Here is a 19,670-nt window from a genome sequence, read left to right as displayed (position 1 = left end):
GATAGGAAATGTTTATACTGTGACTTAACTTACATCTTTCTGGTCTTAAAATAGGGGGGGTAAAAACCGCCCAAACCGCAATTGCATCAGAAACATTGACTCTGAGGGGAAAAAAATCCTTTAAAGACTTTCAGCAACCTCTTTTTTGATCATTTCACACGGCGAGAATTATATCAGATGTCAGCATAATCTGACATCATTATTGAGATCAAAATGTGTCTGACACAGAGCGACCCGGGGCGCTGACAGCGGCGCAGCCTCTGTGACGGGATGATATGGATTACACTCTGCGAACCGACCTTGGGCCTTTCTCGTTTTTTTTTTCTTTTTTTTTTAAACGACTGCCACTCGAACACAGCGACGACCACATGTGTCGCATCGCTGCCAAATAAAACCCAAATATCCCCCAGATGATTAAGGTCAACGCCATCGCTGCTCTACAGAAGCCATCCTAGCATAAGCCTCACAGAGCAGAGGGGTTGGGTGGGATTTGGAGGAGGTTCAGCGGGTTGACCCCCCCCTGGACTCCGGCTTGTCTTCGCCGGTAGGTCTCCTCGTGGATCCCCCAGGTTCCCCTCTGCCTCGCCACGGCGGCATCAAGACAACGGCGCCGCCGTACCCTGTGGGCTTCTCCTCCCAGGCGCCGTGACCTGTTGTTGACTTTCATTTTCTGTGTCATTAAGAGGTTTAAGCTTCTTCATGAGTTTATCCCTGGATCACAGGGATCTGCGAGGCTCACCGGTCATTTGCTGTCAGCGTCCCAAGAGCTCAGATTGTTAGGGCCTGCTTTACTCTGAAATTGATGGAAATGTGTTGGACTAATTTGGCTTTAGCAGGATTGGCTGAATATTAGTCCACTCATCCCGTGGATTATCCCCATGGCTCACTCCAGTGAACGCAGTGTGGATTGGAAGAGCTGTCAAACTACATGCCTCATTCTCCTTTAGTATTTAGCTCCCTGCATCTGAAATGTGCATTCATTTCATCTATGCATTTTTTTTATTCCTATAAAGACAAGGACTGATGCTGCCGCAGGAAAGCCGTGTAGCATATAATGCATGCAGTAATGAGGGCTTTGGGAGCTCTTAACCGGTGAGATGAGCTTATCTGCACAGTGTGTGCATTCATTTAATCTGAGTTCAACATCAGGTGTCAAGTATGATTACACACTGATGCACGTGCTATCAACAAAATAGATTTGTGGCAGCACTACAGTGTCAGATGTGAGTGTTTTTATGGAGTGTTGGAAGAGGACAAGCAGACGTACATTAATCTGAGATTTGTGACCGCTTTCCAGTTGGTGTTTTTTTCCCCATATTTCTGACCAGGCAATACAAATTTTTTTCTTTGAGAAAAATAACTGGCAATTTGAGTTTATATGGTTGGTGCAGGGCCGGCCCAAAGCATCTGAGATAAGTGCCTGCTTAAGGCCCCCTCACCATCAGGGGGGCTGCGGAGAGGGAAAAGCTAATGGGATAAAAAAAACCAAAAAAACTTTCAATTACACAAAATAAACGCCATTAAACATAGAAATCAATTTCTATGTTATTGACATGTTGGGGAAATATAAGATATTAAACTTGTGGGTTTAATATAATGGGTATGTTGCAAGCTTGGCAAAGATGATTGGAAATATTACTGTCTAAAATGATTAAAGCTGGGTTTTATTAAGAAAGGAGACAAGACTGTAAGCAGTTAACATTTTTGACTGTCTGACATTCTATATTAGTCGTTAGCTTGATTAGCATTGCTAGCCAGTTGTAAATGGTCGTGTTCATGTGTGTTCCCTAAACTCATAATGCAGTTGATTGTATTTTACTAAGCTTACTCATATAGTATATGAACATTAATCTTCTTAGTTTGTAAAAACTCTTTGCTGCAAATGGGCAATTAGCACTGATGTTTGCCAGTCTATACGACTGACAGCTACTGTTGATAGGTCTTTATTTCTCATCAAAAGATTTAGGATAAAATGAAACTCCAGTTTGGTTTAGATTCTTGTCTGTTTTTGCAGCCGTCCATGTATTGATTATTGACCATTTTAACAGAGAAATCAACTAAATAAAAGCAACCTGTCTGGTTTTTTTTTGGTTTTTTTTGACTAGCTTTACAGGACTTAACCTGCGCATAGGTTGATTTGATGCCGATCATGACAGAATGGGCTGCTTTCTGCAGAGTTGCGTGCAATGAGTCATTACCCTGTTCCATCAGTAACAACCTCCATAGAGAAGAGCGTTTTGGTTAGCATAACCTGGCAAATGTTGACATTTCTGACCAACCAGTCAGAAATGTCAGGTCAGGTCGAAAACACGGCGATTCACGTGACTCGCTGATTTTCTCTGTGCACGTTCATTACCGCCACGAAAATTTAACACCGTTGGCTTCTTTTCTCCCCCCTCCAGAATATTCATTTAACGTAGTGAGGATTTACCCCCTAATTTCCTCTCCAGCAGCAACATGACTGACCTTCCTATTGGCTGTGGCATGTTGAAGTGACAGCTGGTGTGATGCAACAACAACTCACCCCCCTCCCCATCCTCCTCCTCTCCATCACACAAGTTATAAAGAGCAATATCTAGTTCCATGGATTGAGATAAGCTTAGGTAGATTAATGCTCCGGGACACTGAAATATTTGCTGTATAAAACTCCTGTTTAGAAAACAATGGCTGGTTTCTGCAGACGAGAACCTCTGATCTGGCAGATGGCACGGGCTCCAAAAGTTCCTCCATGTTCAAGGCAGTGCTTCTCCCCCGGTTTGAGCTCCTGTGGCTTAATGGGATTTTAGAGTCTACATTCAAATGAAGTCTGTATAGGGGAAAAAAAAAAAACAGGATTATTTTTTTTCAGGCTGTTTAATCTCTCTCTCTCTCCTTTTTTTTTTTTTTTTTTGCAAAACTGAGCCTGTCCCACGATTTTTTTTTTTTTTCCAGCATTCGTGGAAAAGCGAATGCTACAATCAGCGAACGCTAGAGCGCAGACGGCCTATCAGCTCAGAGAGCCAGACGGATGCCCTGTGGACCGTTTTCTCTAACGTGAGGCGCGCTCAGTCACTTCGACTCACTTCAGCCCGGCTTGCTGCACCGCGCCGTGCCCGCCTTCTTCTTCTTCTTCTTCTTCTTCTTCCAAAAGCACTCCCATCCTGCTCAGCGAGGACAGACGCTTAGAGGCTCCGTTGTCGTCGCCGCCGCCAGATGCAGATCTTTCAGTGAAGAGCGGCTCCATCTCCGACTTCCCATCAGTCAGACCCTCCGCCTCTCTCTCTTTCTCTCTCTCTTTCTCTGCACCCCGCCTGCGTCTTGGATCGTCTAGCTCCTCATCAGACAGATAAAAGATCTGGTGGAAAACCCCCCCAAACCCATGAGAGGTCCCTTCGCTTCCTGAATCGACAACCTGATTCCCGGGAGACCTCATGATGCCCAACGCGTTCCAGCAGAAAAAAGGTGAGACGACCAACTTAGGCTCGTTAATTATAAGTTAGACTGACAACTGAAAGCGGCAGGAATTAGTGAACAAAGCTCACTCAGGTTCCGTTAAACCCACGTAGGCTTTTTTAGAAAAATAAATATCACTCTGTGTATATAAAGCATGCTTCACTTTGCTTCAAGGAATACATTTTTCATTCCAATATCTATGCCCTCTTATTTATTTTTTCCCCAATTGGGGACTTTTGTTTTTTTGTTTTATTTGTTTCCGAAATAAGGTCATCTCTGAACAACTTAAATTTACAGTAAGGACCTCACACCTGAGCAGCATGGATGGAGCGCAGCCAAACCCAACACCCACTGCATGCAAAGGCCAGGAGCACTCGCTTGCCAACACCTGCATTGATAAATCTGTAGAATTTCCATACAACTTTCATGTCGGTCACCCAATCCGAGAGATTTAATCGCTAAATCGCTCGTTCAGTTCCAATTTGCCGGCATGCAAAGCGGCCGAGGAACGTACAGTAGGCACAAGTGTGATAAATCAACTGACATCTGATAAGCAAATGGGAACGGTGCATCCGCTAAAATAATGGCCCCCACTTCTTTTATCTACTGTATTTAAAAAAAAAAAACTCATGTAAATAGGAGGCTTTGTTTTTTTTTAACACCCGCCACCATGAGATATGAGCAATTTGAGAGAACTTTTTGATTCACTTTGGATTTTCGTGTCAGCTTTGCATCACAAGCGCCTTCTCCCCTGGTGCACGGGAGACACTGAAATCAAAAGGTGAGTGGTTTCGATAAGAAACTTTTGTTGTTGTTTTTTTTTTTACTTTATCATCAGAGGACTTTATGAAAGACTAGCTAAAAGAAAAACCCAACAGATTACTGTAAATGTTGTTTAATGCACAACGTGACCCCACGCTTCGGTTGGAAATTTCTTTAGTTGAAATCCTCTTGCTCTACTTTTGCTTGTGGTCTCGAGTATGTGGAACTTTTTTTCCTCCCCCCCAAAGTGCAGTATCAAAAAAAAAGAAAAAAGTGTCTCTCTGCGAGTAAACGTAAAGGTGCTGAACTTCCACCTGCAACTTCCTAGGCTGCAGAGATGCTTTTTTACGAAACCACATAGGGATGATGCGACTCTTAGGGAGACTGGAGAATCATTTCATGGCAAAAAAATAAATAAGTAAAAATTCAACTTAATGAGGCACGATGGTTAGTCGGGTTGAATTATCTCTGGTGCATGCAAGCTGTGGGAGGTTTTTTTTTTGCAGGATGCATGAAAAGAAAGATTTAAGATTGTTTGTGATTTTTGTGAATTAAATTAAGTAACAGCTCAGGTTTTGGAAAAGAAAAAAAAAAGGATTTTAAGACCAAACGTAATTTTTGTTTGCAAATTAATTCAAATTTAAATATGCAGGTAAAATATTATGCATATGTTTGCATATTTTTTAAGATAAAATCTTGAACTTTCCCCCTTTTTGAATCCCTCTCCATCTATCTACCATAAATGCACTTAAAAAAAAATTTACTCATTTATTTATTTAGACTTCTGGAGTCTTGGTCAGAGCGCTTTCATCCCTCACCAATCCCACGTTTCCATGTTGGGATTTAAATCCATTTACCGCTCTGGCTGCAGGGGAAGCAGCAAAGGAGCCGACATGAAAACACACCTACATACCACCGGCGGGTCAAGACGGTTTGATGCACAGGAATCTGGTCGGAAGCGTGAGGGCGCAGACTTTTTCTGACAGAGCTCAGAAAGCTGAGGAAGAGGCTGACCTCCCCGTGTCTGAACGGCGGGGTGATTAAAAATGCAGATGAAAAATAAATTAACAGTGCTCTTTATCCAGGACTGCATTCATATTTTAGTTTTTTTTTTTGTTTAATTTTTTCCTTTTTCCCCTGTGGCACAGAGCGCTGAGTGCACTGTTGCTGCTTTGTTGAACTGTGGCCTACAGCTAGGAGTGTGCAGTTCCTGTTCAACCACCCCCCACCCCCCACCACATACACGTATAGACCAACGCCGACCAGTGGCGGTTGGCGTTCGCCTCAGCCAGCCGCTCTGACCTTGCAGCGCGCGGTTAGTAATGTGGGAGAATTTGATACGGCTGAAATCAAAACTGGGCCACGGTGTGACCGAGCGCAGGGGAAGGATCGGGGTGGAGGGGAAGAATCGGGGTGTAGGGGAGGGTGGTGGGAAGAGCTGCGACTGTTAAACGTGGAGGAATGACAGCAGAATACCGCCGGGAGCGCATCTGTGTGGGAATCTCTTCAAATACACCAAGTGTGGCGAGAAAGAATTCAAAACCGGTTGGGCAGCTTTGAGTCTTCACCGTTTGCATCACGACGCACTTAAGAGAGACAGTGGAAGTTTCCAACGCTTCCATGGAAATGCACCCCAGAAGTTACCTGTGTTGGCTAAACAGTTCGAACGGCAAAATAGAAGTTTAGGTTCTGGGTGACCGGTAGGTTCGGTTTCTGCTTCAGCTTTCCCTTTTCACCTAAGAGATTCGTCATGGATGATTCATGGTATTCACGTCGAAAATGGTAGTAATAATGCATCGATCTAATTACTGTAATTTGAAACAGAAGTACAAATTATTATGTTGTCTGCTAATATGAAACATTTAAGTCATTTTGGCATTTAGAAATACAGCATGGACACCTATTAAATTTAGTAGTTTTCACATGCTTATGTGAAAACTACTACTTATTGAGCAAAGTATCAGAAATTGTTGCTATTCTATTTGTAGAGTAGCGGAAACAACTCAAATTTTATTTACGGAGCGGTTTTCATACAGCCGAGTGTAACACAAAGGGGCTTTACAGAGGTTAAAAAATAGGCGGGCAGACGTAAAACCACAAGAGAGGCACACTAGAAATGATCCACCTGAGTCAGCAGACGAAAATAAAACGGAAGACAACAAGAAGCAAGAGAAGCTATAGATAAAAAGATAGATAAACAAATCAGTAATAGATGGTGAGGGGGTAGAATTAGCTCCTCAGTGAACTAGCCTGCAGCCGGCTGCTTTACAAACATGTTACCGTAGAAACTGTAGTTTTAGAATCGTTATTGGCTTTCTGAAAATATGTCCAAACTGACAGATTTGCCTTTTTTTGTAAACTGGATTGTAATGGAGGGACTATCTGTAGGGCATTTGTCGTATCATTTATTGTGGTAAATTTCTTTTGATAATTTTGTCTAATTGTCGCAAATAAATTACAACACGTGATTTTTAAAACACCCCCTAAAACTGTCGAATGGAAAAAATAGTTATACTAATGGTTATACTATTTTCTCCACTGTATTTTCAATGAAAATATCAATAATCATCAGTAACTTTCAAAAATATGATTAAATGCAGTTACAGTGCGAAGTTTAGTGGAACAAATCACACTTGTTTTTGCGACTGTTGTCCCAAAGATGCTTATCACAAATAATATCTGTGTTTGTGTGGCTTTGATTGGAGTCAGAGCCATAAACTTACCTAAACATTACATGCCGTCATAACTTTAATCGTTATCGTGATAGTACCACAAAATATCTTGATAGTACTTTAAGTGCATATCGCCCAACTCTGCTATCTTACTGGTCACTCAGGTAGTTCCACCTCATTTTCAAGTGTAAAAACATTGAGATGGAAAATGTTAGGATTTTAAATCTGAAATTTCTCAAAAAAGTAAAAAAAAAAAGAAATCTTGGTAGGTCTAACTGTGACATGCCTAATAAGGAAGATAAGATGGTAACTAAAAAATTTTATTGTGCTTTGGAATAAAATAAATCCTTAAGTGTTTTTGAGACTTTTTTTATGATCTAGTAAGCATTAATTTTAAAGCTTTGGAGTATGCATTCTTGAGGAATCTCCTCCTATGCAGTTTGAGTTAAATAAAAAAAAAAGGAAGAAAAAAACTGTCGAACAGAATAGAAGAAAAGCTGTTCTTCCAGGTTTCCACCTCACATCCAGCCCATCGAGATCCACAGCTCGACAACTGGTGGATGTTTGGGGCAGCGAAGGGGAGAAGGTGGAGTGATTCAGGCACATGATTCCTATTGGATCATTATCCAGGGTGGTGCGGAGTAATAAGAGCCACCTGTTGGCTACCTGAGCGCCCGCTCCGAAGCGTCCCGTCTAAGACAGAATACCTCTGAAGATACGGAGGCAAAGCTTTGGAAGTAATCTCTCAAATTTCAGCCGCTCACACCTGCTGCTCTGGAGCAAACACAGAAAAGATTTAACGATGGCACCCATTATTTGCACACATCGTCAGTCTCATTCCTGCGTTTGCTGGAGGAATCTGAGCCATCGTCCAGCAGGTGGTACGCCAGCAGGAAGTAGACGTATGCGTTTAAAATTCCACCGAGTTCGGATCTGCAGAGTGCATTCTGGGCCTTCTCTCAGCTGGCCTTGAGAGGAAGTCCTGAATATACAGGCTTTGATTTGACTAAAATTGGAATTCCAGCCCACCAAACACCCAACACCATCACACTCCTCGGTTCTCAACGCGCTCCGAGTCGTTTGCTTGGACGAGCAAAGCAAACAGATCTCAAGGTGAATCGCCAGAGCGCTGCAGAAAACTTTCTGCAAACTTACTTTATAAGAGCGTGTTTTTGAAGGAACCAATAGACACTCATTGTCCTGAAGTGCTAAAATATATATATTTATATGAACAGGGACGGATTGAGAAGAATAAAGGCCTCTGGGCTGGAACCAGATTTGCTGCCCAATCACAAAAAAAAAAAAATCTTTTACTCATGTAAATTACTGAACTTTAATAGGTAGATCTGCATATTTACATATACAAGTTGATGTGTGGTTGGCTTAAAATGTGTGGCATCATTTTGGGACCATGTTGGTCCCGAAGTAATAAATCATTTCCAAATATTTGAGTGTATTAATAAAACAATCCAATGTTTTACAACAAAACCCCACATGCGAAACGAGCCTGTGACTTTAATATGAACCAGGGATGCACCAATCAACATTTTCACTTCCAATACTGATATCTAACATCGGCCGATACTGATCCCACACAGAAATAGTACAGAATTGGTTTAAAACATGTATTTTTTTTTAAAAACGCAAACCTAAATGGTACTCAATTACAAATTTAAGTGACAATTCTACACTAGTTAAATACACCAACAGCTTCACAATGTTGGTCAAACATGTAAAAACGACTTTAATTTATTCAGTCAGTGCAATTAGGAGTATAGCACCAAACTGAAACTGACAAAAGCATTGACCACCTTAGTCAAACACGTAAATAAAACAGCCATCTATAATTTCTTTCCAATATTGAGACCGATTCATATTAATATCAGGATCTGTGCATCTCTAATATGAACACGAAAATGTTGTTTGCCGCCCTCTCCCCCTGTTGTTTGCGCCCCGGGATACTGCCCTTTCTAAAGTCTGGCCCAGTTTATGAAGCAAGAACAATCCGAACCTGACTTTGAGATCCTAAAAACTTAAAAAAAAAAATAAAAAAAAAAAAAGCAGCTTCTCCTCGTTTTTGTGTTTAACCTTGTCAGACAGGATGAAAGACAGCTTTCAACATGAGACATGCAGCAGCTTTGTTGCAGGGAGGGCTTGATTGCACGTCAGAACAGAAGTCGTCTGTATTAATTAATATAAAAAAATGTTTAAAAAAAAAAACATGAGGCAAACCTCCAAAAGAAATTCACTCCTGCACAGAAAATCTTTTGAAGTCACCCTCCTCCTCCACCGCACACATCATTCACTTTTTTTACATCTCAATCTCTTCTACCTGTTTTATAAATGATGTGCGCACGTACAGTAGGTTTTTCTGTGATGCCTTTAAACAGACGATCAAGGTGAAAAGATATGAATGCAAATCTCCTTGTGATGGTTTCCACGCATCCGCCGTGCAGAAAGACGAGCTTAAATGCGAGTGAAGAGAGAGAGAGAGAAGGAGAAAAAAAACAAGAAAGGGAATGGGGGAGGGGGGGCAAAAAAAGTGAAACTTAACAATATAAAAAGAAAATCTTTTAAAGAAAGGAACTAAAAAGACCTCTGTAGCTAACAGCATTATCTGTTTGGTGTTACAGCGCGGTTGCATCATGCCTCTCAGAACAAAACTCTGCACTCATCTTTGCTGACAATGAACACTGAAGTTGGCAGAAATTTGCTGTGAAACGAGACAAAAAAAAAAAGTGCAGTTTATGAAGAGGAGGAGGAAGGAGGGGGGAAAGTGAGGCAACCTCCGGGCCTCGGGCTTTTGTCAGTGGGCATTTCTGGTTGGTGACCCTGTGGTGCACCGACTGGATAGGCAGCGATTCACACCTTTTATTATTATTATCGTTAAAATGAATTCAGCTGGTGTGCTTGATTTCTGAATGCCGTTAAACAGAACAATGTTTAATTCTGCAGTCTGAACGGAGACGATTCGGATTAACCGGCGCAGTTTGATAACACGGTGGGTTCAGATGGGGGCGCATTGATCAGCCTCCTCTGCCCTTCTCTAAGTGGGTCATTTATTATTACTGTTTTTTTTTTTTTTTAGGAAAAAAAAAATTGAGTAAAAAGTTTGCCAAGGATTTGCGGTAATTATCTCATCCCCGTATAGCGGGGGCACAGCATGAGGCCTTGGTAAATTACACGTCTCCCTCCTAACTCCTGGATGGTTTATGGCCGTGCATTATGCATAAACCGCGCCGGAGCGCCTCAAACGTCCCCCAAGTGGATTGAAATAAAGTTGACGCTGCTCTTTGTTTGGAGCTCCACGCCGTCTTTATTTGGCAGTGCTGAATCGGAGATTGCTGTTAAAAAAAAAAAAAAGACGTTCGTCTTAATTATTTTTGGGGACTTTTTCGCCCTCCCTACCTCCCCACCACCACCACCAATGGTTCATGAACACCTGAAGTGTTTTTTTTTTGTTTTTTTTGGAGGGATTCCGGCTACAAATGGGCGGATGCTCGGGCACTCCGCTGGGAGATGTCACTCTTGCTGAAGCGGGAAAGAGGAGGGAGGGTGGGTTGCTGTACAATAAGTTGGAAAAAAAAAGAGAGGAAGAAAAAACAGGAGCACAGACTGTTGGGGGGAACATTAATCTCAGACCCCACCAAGTCAGACGAAGTTGTTTAAATCTCGTCAAAACCATTAAAAATGTGGCTTTTTTCTTTTTGTTTCATGCTCAAAATAATAGAACTTACTTTTAGAAAGTCTTTAAAGGTTTCTGTGGGAAGGAAAGTCTGAAAACGGAAAACGTTCCCTCTTACCACTCGTTTTAAAGTCCATAAAATGAGATCTCTGGGAAACCTCCGGAGATCATCTGTGCCTGCAGGTGCTGTCCCTTCCCTACTTACTGCTGCAGACTGGTGCCCAGCTGGCTGAAAGAAATATGCCTTGTGCTTTCAAATTTTGCTCTTTGAAAATATGTTCGGTTGCAGAAAACACAAAAAGGTCAGGGTGTGAAAACTAAAGAAAGGCAACACTGGTTCCCTCCGGTGTAAAGGCACTTGAGCACATTTAGTAGTTGCTCATTCTACATTTTTGCTCAAGTATGTGTTCAATTTAAAACAGTATTATAGATTATTATTTAACTGTAATAATCAATGCATGCTAGTGTTGTTGCTCCATGATTTTAAATAATACATTAAAATGTCTCTTCATAACATTCTAGTTCATTTTTTTTTTCTCTGACACTTTTACACATTTACAATGAGTATCTGTTGTATAGCAACCCCCATGTTTCAGTCAGTTTACACACTAATTCTGAGCTAAAGTTGCACTTGCACTTCAACAGGGGGCTGGGCAGGCGGGCCATGGGCACCTATGGGGAAAAATGCTGGTCCCCCCCTGACACCCAAAGAAAACCATCATCAGTTTATATAAAAGGCATACAGTCATTTTCTTCAATCAAGACATAAATGTAAAAACACAATCAATACATGCATAAAGTTTTAAATATTTATGTTGTTTAGTTGTGGCACTCTAAAATTTTACCTGCCCTGTCTGGCCGTCCCTATGAAAATGTTCTGGGGCCACCACTATCTAACTCACCTACATCCACAAATACGTGCTGTTTCTTTTGAGAGTAAAATGATCTTTTATAAGCCTTAAAACAACTAATCATCATTTCATGGTTTTTGTGTCCTACATAAATTAACAGAATTTTTTATGTTTTTTTTTTGCTCTCTCTAGCCCAGCAAATGCTCCTCCTCTGCCAAGGAGTGAACGGGATGAGAAAAGACGGCGAATCCGTGGTCTGGAATCACCACAAGCAAGGCTTCCAAGGTGAGTCACTGACAGTAAATGTGTGCCCACATGTCGTGAGATGAACGCAACTTCTAACGCCTTGCCTGTTTTACATCTCATAACCGAGATTCGAAGGCTCGCCTATTAAAGCCTGTAAACGACGTGCAACTTCACACCAGTCCTGCCTTCCACGCAGGGATGAAAACAAAAACCACAGAGTTCAAGCTTGTCCTAGATGCCTTTCATTTCATGCAAGTGCCCGGCTGGTGATAGTCGCAGACAAGAAATGGATCAACACAACAAACAAAACAAGGCTGCAAAAGAGGTGGAAAAAAAGGAGCAGTTTTATTCTTATAAAATTATGCAGCATAGAGTTCACATGCCTTAAAATAACAAAGCAATGTACTGTTAATTTTCCAGATTCTTTTTTTTTTTACTTTATCCTCATCTATCAAATTAATCCTGTCATAAAGAAACAAGTCAATCCAAACTGAGCAACAGTAGGTTTTAGCCCACAATACAACACACTCCTGACCTTGACATTACTTTTTTTTCTTTTTTACAATGTTTACATGTTCCAGAGAGTTTTAAACATTAACTGATTTATAACCAGGAGCTGCATGTGTGTTCTACTCTGGACTCCCAAGCCTCAAGTTTTCCTACTGCAATGCAATTACAGAAATGCAACAAGTTTGCTTTACTATACAAACAAACCCCTTACAGAAAACAGTCTAAAGCTCTGTTAAAAGCAACAATCACCCAAAGGTTACAGACAGTTACAGAACAGCTATAAGCAGAAATGAGAAAAAAAAAAAACATAAAGCTGAACTAAAGAACCGGTTCAAACCGTGCGCTGAGAAAAACAATCCCATCCGACCGCTCCACCGACTCAATGCATTACAGAGGAAATATCAGTCTATTAAAGCTCTCCCCCCAAAACCTTCCCCACCGACGGCATGAAGTTAACATACCCGCAGGGAAATGCGCCTACAGACTGATAAGAGCCCCCAAAAGCAAGGCAGAGACATCGACCTGTCCGCACGGACCTAATTCAGAGCTCTGTCTCTGCGTAGCTCATGTATGGACTGTATGTGTGTTAAATGCGACGGAAGGCAGCGGCACGGTGCGCCGTTTAAGTCACGGAATATAAATTAGTTCTGAGAATTTCGGGGGCTGGTTTTCTCGAGCCGGTGACGTCGCCAGCTCGCCGTCCTGTGACTGTGCGGGCTGAACCAAAAGCAGGGGGATTCCGGACCCCGCGAAGCGAATAACTTCGTTATTTTCGACATTTATACGCCTTTTATTGCTCGTTTGAACGAGTATTAAAATATATTTTCGCTCTAAAAATCGTCAGGTGCCCTTCGCGTCTGAAGCAGCGCTTTGAAACGAGTTGGTTTTGAAAACTTTAGAAAAAAGTGTCTCTCCCCTGCGCCGGCAGAGTGGTACGGTCTCAGGCTCAAATTCCGAGAATTGTGCTCCTCTGATTCTTAGAACAGGGGTTCTTAGAAGTGGTGATGCAAGAAGTTTCTAGGAAAGCGCTACCAGGTGATTTTTTAAATTCCATTTTTTTTAATTTAATGTGGCGCGAAGTTTTTATATGCTGTGTTTCTTGTTTATGTTTTTAGACGTTTGTCCGTTTTTGTGTCTGCTTGGGTGTTTTGTGAAGCCGGCCGGGGCTGCGTGTGGCTGTCAGAGTGTGAACAGTGGAAACTCCGGAGAGGGAGAAAGCGGGCTGCTGCTGCTGCTGCTGCTGCTGTGGGTGACAGTCGGAGCGCCGCTCTCTCCGTCTCTGGCAGACCGGGTCGGTTCTCGCCGCTCGGAGCCGGCCGGTCGGTCGGTCCGTCTGGAAGCGGCGGGCAGGCGGACGGCAGTCTCCAGCGGTTGTCGGCTGTCACACACGGTGGTGGTGTAAAGCAGAGTAATAACGCTCTGGTTTAAGAGAGCAACATCGGAGGAAAATGAAGCGCTTAGTGCGGCTCGCAGCGCACGGTGCTCGGGGTGCCTGTGATTAAATCCCCACTTTGTTAGTTCAAGTGACAAAACACAGAGGAACGGCGGCAAGCAAGCGCTGTGACGCGAACTTCGCAGACAGCGTGGCAACCGCACGTTCGGACTGTGTATCTATATTGTTTTTAGTGCGCAGCAGCGGCGGTAATTTGCTCTAATGGAGCGCAAAGGGCTGCCCAGAACAAATCCTCCTGTTACCGTAACACTGCAGCGGAAATGTTACTGTTCATGTGTGTGTGCGCGCGTGTGTGTGAGAGAGAGTGTGTGTGTGTTTTTTTTTTCCGCGGTAGAAGCTACAAGTTGTCTCTTATTTTTTTCCACTGTGACAGCACGCTGTTTGACAAGTTTAAGGTGTCACTCCGAAGTGGAGAGTCTGTCAGAGCTCTGCGCTGGGAGAAACGGAGTTTCGTTTACGGGCTGAATACTTTTGCTCGATTAAACGAGAAACGTGACGAAAGTAAAACAAAAAAAAAAAGTTTGGTGACTAAAATGTGAATTATTTAAATTTAACCGACGCAGTCATTTAAAGAATGACTTCAGGTGTCCGTCAGCGTCGTGTCAGACCCCCAGAGAGTGTAGTTAAACAGTTACTGTATCTGTATCTTCATATTTTATTCCCCAATTGGTCTGTCTGTGCAGTCCTGCTTCTATTTACGGACGAGTCCAGTTACACGCTCCACTTTTGACACTTGACTTAATGACAGTCATAAATCCGCGTGTATGCTTCAAAGCCAGTTTTAATATTTCTGGTGTTTTTTCTCCCCCTGGTTTGATAAAACCATTGACCCAAAAATGCAGCAGGAGCGTTTTGAGCGGACTTTAAAACATCACCAAACTGATGTACTGTTAAAAGCTGCACCGCGTAGTTTTATTTTAATCACGGCGTTAAAATCTCACGATTTAAATTCAGATTTTTTTTTTTCGTACCGACAGGGTGAAAAAAAAAAAGAAAATATAATCTGTTTGTGGGAATTATTTCCCCTACCTTATAATCAGATTGTCAGAAATGAAAGGCGCACTGAAAACTTTCTTTCGCTCCGGTCTAAGTTGAGACGTGCTCTAAGACCTTGATATGCTGTTCATTTGAATAACGCTGATGTCTGTATTTAAATTAGTCTAGACTTCAGTTCCACATTTTAAAAAAACAGCTAATTATTATAAAATTTTGCCCATTTATGTTGTAGCCAATTTTTCCTGTAATTTGCTGCAATTTATTTATCTGCTGAATAATTTATCTTGAACTTTATCATATTAAGCTTTCGATGAGTGTTTCTGAGAGACGGTGAGGAGGAAAGAAATGATTCTAAAAGTGGAAATTAAAATATCCGAATGTTGTTTTAATAAATGGCGCCGCCTTCTGGCGACATCGTCTGTGTTTCTGATCTAACCGTTTCTTTTATGTGGGGATGTTAAATAAGTTGAATACAGCTCATTTATCCAAGATCAGATCCTAGAATTTGGTCTTAAAACTAGTTTATTCTGTGTGGAACAGAGTTAAACTGATGAGTTTTATCGTTTCACAAGAGCAAAAAAAAAAAAAAAAAAAATTAATTCTCTTTTATTTTGTTGGCAGAACTTGACAAAATGGCTTGTGCAGCAGACAGCTGCATACAGTTTACGCGCCACGCCAGTGATGTCCTTCTTAATCTGAACCGGCTGCGCAGCAGGGACATCCTCACAGATGTTACCATCCTGGTCAACAGACAGCAGTTTCGTGCACACAAGACTGTTCTCATGGCTTGCAGGTGTGCAGTGTTTATTCTTAAAATTTAAAGCACATGTTTGCTTTGTGCTCTTGGTTTAAATCTAACCCTTTTTTTCTCCATTCATGCACACAGTGGGCTGTTTTACACTATCTTCACTGACTCCCACAAGTGCAACCTTAACGCCATCAGTCTGGACCCAAAGGTGGACCCCGAGGGCTTTGCCATCTTGCTGGAGTTCATGTACACTTCCCGTCTCACACTAAAGGAAAGTCTCATCATGTCCATCATGAATACGGCCATCTATCTGCAGATGGACCACGTCGTGGACACTTGCCACAGATTTATCAAATCCAGGTCTGTGGAATCCATCAGATCTCTTGTGTAAATCCGTGATTATCAGTGTCTGTGTGTTCATAACCCCTCTCTCGTTCCCTGCACAGTGATCCGACTGCCAAGCTGCCCAGAGACGAGTTTCTGGTCAGTCCCTTGGTGTTGCCTCAGGACGTCCATGCGTATCGACCCCATGATGTTGTTGACAGTCTGCACAGCCGCCTGGCTCCGTTCAGGGACGGAAGGCCCTACGGCACAAACATGTTCAGCAGCGTCAGCACCCCCAGTAACTACCACCTCTACGGGCAGTTTCCCATGCCGGGATTCCCTTTCCCGATCTGTAAGCTGACTGATACCAAAAACGCTTTCGCTGACCTGTCAAAGGGTGGGATCCACCACAAACACTGTCCTCCTCATGACGGCGCCAATGGCATCAGGGCAGACTACGCCAGAGCGCTTGGTACCGGCTCCTCTGGCATTATTCACTCAACTACCTTCGCTTCCAGAGAGATGGGAAGAGACGATGAGATGAGGAAGGAGGGGCACGAGGGCCAGCCCATTGGCCTCAGCTCAAGGAAGCGCGCATTCCCTGTGTTGACCCTTGAGCACCAGAAAGACTTGAGCAAAGAGCATGGTTCACAGGCAGAGGACGACCTCATCCATCAGCACTATCCTTTGGGGATCTCCGCCGGGCGCAAGAGCCTCATGAGCAGCCCGCAGAGTCCCCTAAAATCGGACTGCCAGCCCAACTCCCCAACAGAGTCCAGCAGCAGCAAGAACGCTGGCCTCTCCCACATTGGTGGAGGGCAAGTGACGCAGGGTACGCCAGACCCTAAAGCTCGCAACTGGAAGAAATACAAGTTTATCGTGCTGAACCAGAGCGCGAAAGATGACGAGGCAGGGCTGAGGGATCCCGGGCTCCGCTCCCCTCAGCGCCTCGGCCTGCAGCCCTACATCCACCCTGGCGACTCCGAGAGCCTTGACGCGCAAGCCACGAGTAAGAGCAGCGAGGACCTACCCGTGCCACAGGCCAGCCGTCTCAACAACATCATCAACAGGTGAGGGCCTTTAAGATGCGAGTTTAAGAAACATCATCTTGTGGATTATGGAAGTCTTGAGTGTTTGTTTTTATCTTTTCTCTCCCAGTGCGCTCGAGGGGACACTGAGGAACGGCGACGGCCACCCTCCCCACTACCTTAACCGCCTCAGCTGCTCCACCTGCGGCTCTCAGTCTCCCCAACACTCCAACGTCTGTCCCAACAACCCCAGGTCACGCCTCTCCGAAGACATGGCGGAGCTCCACTCAGAGTATTCAGACTCCAGTTGTGGTGAGTTCATGGTTTCAGGTTTGGATTACAAATGCTTGTATCCGGCATCAACCATTAACGAAATCCGATTTCTCTTTCCTCCACCGAGCAGAAAACGGTACGTTCTTCTGTAACGAATGCGACTCCAAGTTTGCCGACGACGAAGCCCTGAAACAACACATGCTTCAAGTCCACAGCGACAAGCCATACAAGTGTGACCGCTGTCAGGCCGCTTTCCGCTACAAGGGCAACCTCGCCAGCCACAAGACTGTCCACACAGGTACTGAACTAAAAAGACATCTCTTGTTTTTTTCTTCAAGTCTTTGTCATTGAAGTCTAAACCGATTTCTTTCTGTCCAGGAGAGAAGCCGTACCGCTGTAACATCTGTGGTGCTCAGTTTAACAGACCAGCTAACCTCAAGACTCACACTCGCATCCACTCAGGAGAGAAGCCATACAAATGTGAGACGTGTGGAGCTCGTTTTGTACAGGTAAGTCCAAGGTTAAACCGGCCCTTAACGTACAAAACTATGCTTTAAAAGCTGTTCCAACATTTGATTCAATCATTTTATTTGGGGTTCCTGTTTCAGGTCGCTCATCTTCGTGCCCATGTGTTGATCCACACCGGTGAGAAGCCATACCCATGTGAGATCTGCGGAACACGCTTCCGTCACCTGCAGACGCTGAAAAGCCACCTGCGCATCCACACGGGAGAGAAACCCTACCATGTAGGTTGATTAGAAGAGATTCACTCCAATTCTCACTTGATTGGCTCTCAATGGCAGGTCAAATAGCAAATCATTCAATAGAATCCCTCGTTACATCAAAACTAAAAGTTGACTATTTTTTTGTTGATGAACACCAATTAACAGCATGTACTATGATGCCCTTTCCTGAAGGTTGGGGATGTATATGTCAAATCATATTTTTTTAATATTTATATATTTTTGTTTCAGTGTGAAAAATGCAACTTGCACTTCCGCCACAAGAGCCAGCTGCGGCTGCATCTCCGACAGAAGCACGGCGCCATCACCAACACCAAGATCCAGTACCGCATGTCCACAGCAGAGATGCCTACCGACCTGACAAAGGCATGCTAAGCTAAGCTAACAGAGGGGAACAAACAAAAAAACGGTTACCTTGGAGGCAGTCTTGACCCTGGCATTTAACGACCCCCACCCCCCCTCAAACTTGTACAATCATCCAAAATTGTAGTGCCACACTGTGTTTTTGAGACAATTCAATTGGCTGCGTCTGCCATTCTAAACGGGTTTCCACTACATGTGATGCTAGAGCCACTTATGGTATCTTAGTCACTTTATGATTTCTATATAAATCTAATTATATAAATATATATATATATATATATGTATGTTGGGAGTGTTTTTAAGCTTTGAAGGTACATATATAAAAGCTTTATTTTGTTGAGAAGGACAAAATGTAAACTGTTTTTTTTTTGGGGGGGGAATACAGTATTTTATATCAGAGAACTTACTTTTCTGAAAGTATTGACAATTTTGACAGGTGGTACATATATTTTAAGAAAAAAAAAACAGGCTTTGTGGCTATATAAATTTGTCTAGACATTTTTAAGTGTATGTACAGACACGTTGGCGTAAAAGGCAGGACGGGTGGGGCGCATTGGGACTGGAGGGAAAACGTATCGGACGGCTGCTGCTGTCTGACTGTTGTGCATGAGGTATTTCTTACCGTTGTTGGGCAGACCACGTAAATATTGTGACATATTGTGTTCTATCTGTGCGATTGCTCTCTGCTGGCAGAGCCAATCTAAACGTTTTTTGAACTGCATTTCTGGGTACTGCTTTGTAATGACCAAGAAAAAGAAAAAAAAAATAGATGTTCTCATTTTATTTATGTTTTTGTTTTTTCCCCCCTTTTTTTGCTTCAGATGTGTTTATATATAGATGTGACTTTAGGTTTTTCTTTTTTTTTTTTTTTTCATAAGTGAAAGTTTACAGTTCTTGCTCTTTGTTCCAGATCTTACCGTAAACTTGCGTCAATGTTCAGCTCTTATTATTTTTTTGTTTGTTTGTAGATACACTGTGTATTCAATGTGCCTTTCTCTAAGCTGGCTGACCTCTTCAGGGTTCAGACCAGCTCTATTAAAGGTACAACTCAAGGACACCACTTGTCCTAATTCCCAGTATGTGTGTGTGTGTGTGTGTGTATGTGTATGTATATATTTCTAAATACTTGTCTGTAACCTTACAACATGAAACTTTATCATTGTAAAAAAATTCAAGACTTTTTTTTTTTTTTTAATTGGGTTTCTTTTTTTTAACTGCATTAAGATTATTGTACAATGTTATAAATGTATGAATGTAAAATAAAGGTACTGGATTTCTATGTATTGAAAGCAGAGTTTTCATTTTTGTTTAGAAAAACTGCAATGGTTGTTTTCAATTTATCACCAAGTCTTCAACATGTAGAGTATATTTGGATTTTGTGGCATTTCATAATACAAAGTAGAGCAGAATTGTGACATGACTAATAATGGTGAAATAATTTCTCTGCAGCTCCTCTAGAGTTACTCTGACCATCATAGTTAGTTCTATATTTCCAGGCTAATAGTTTAGCTCAACGTGTTTAACAGAGATGTTCAACACTGAACCTGCTTTTCTTGGTCTTCATAATGCGATTTTATTTTGGGG

The 19,670-nt window shown here is 42.6% G+C and overlaps 1 protein-coding gene across 2 annotated transcripts; it reads left to right on the top strand.

Annotated features, from left to right (window-relative positions):
- Positions 1-3,223: 3,223 nt before the first annotated feature.
- On the top strand, positions 3,224-19,375 carry bcl6aa (BCL6A transcription repressor a). 2 transcript variants are annotated; one of them, XM_008407674.2, is made up of 10 exons: positions 3,224-3,441; positions 11,595-11,687; positions 15,229-15,400; positions 15,494-15,715; positions 15,802-16,749; positions 16,838-17,019; positions 17,111-17,278; positions 17,359-17,489; positions 17,589-17,726; positions 17,955-19,375. In XM_008407674.2, exons 1-10 carry the CDS (start codon positions 3,411-3,413, stop codon positions 18,096-18,098), a joined length of 2,229 nt encoding a protein of 742 aa, XP_008405896.1. In that variant the 5' UTR covers positions 3,224-3,410; the 3' UTR covers positions 18,099-19,375. The 2 variants fall into 2 exon arrangements, with proteins under 2 accessions (XP_008405896.1, XP_008405897.1); XM_008407675.2 differs by lacking the exons at positions 3,224-3,441; positions 11,595-11,687 and adding an exon at positions 11,715-13,193.
- Positions 19,376-19,670: the final 295 nt, after the last annotated feature.

The sequence above is a fragment of the Poecilia reticulata genome, linkage group LG4 (genome assembly GCF_000633615.1).
Source record: "Poecilia reticulata strain Guanapo linkage group LG4, Guppy_female_1.0+MT, whole genome shotgun sequence".
NCBI lineage: Eukaryota > Metazoa > Chordata > Actinopteri > Cyprinodontiformes > Poeciliidae > Poecilia > Poecilia reticulata.
The sequence above is the reverse complement of the archived record's forward strand: the minus strand, read 5'-3'. Positions and strand labels throughout refer to the sequence as shown.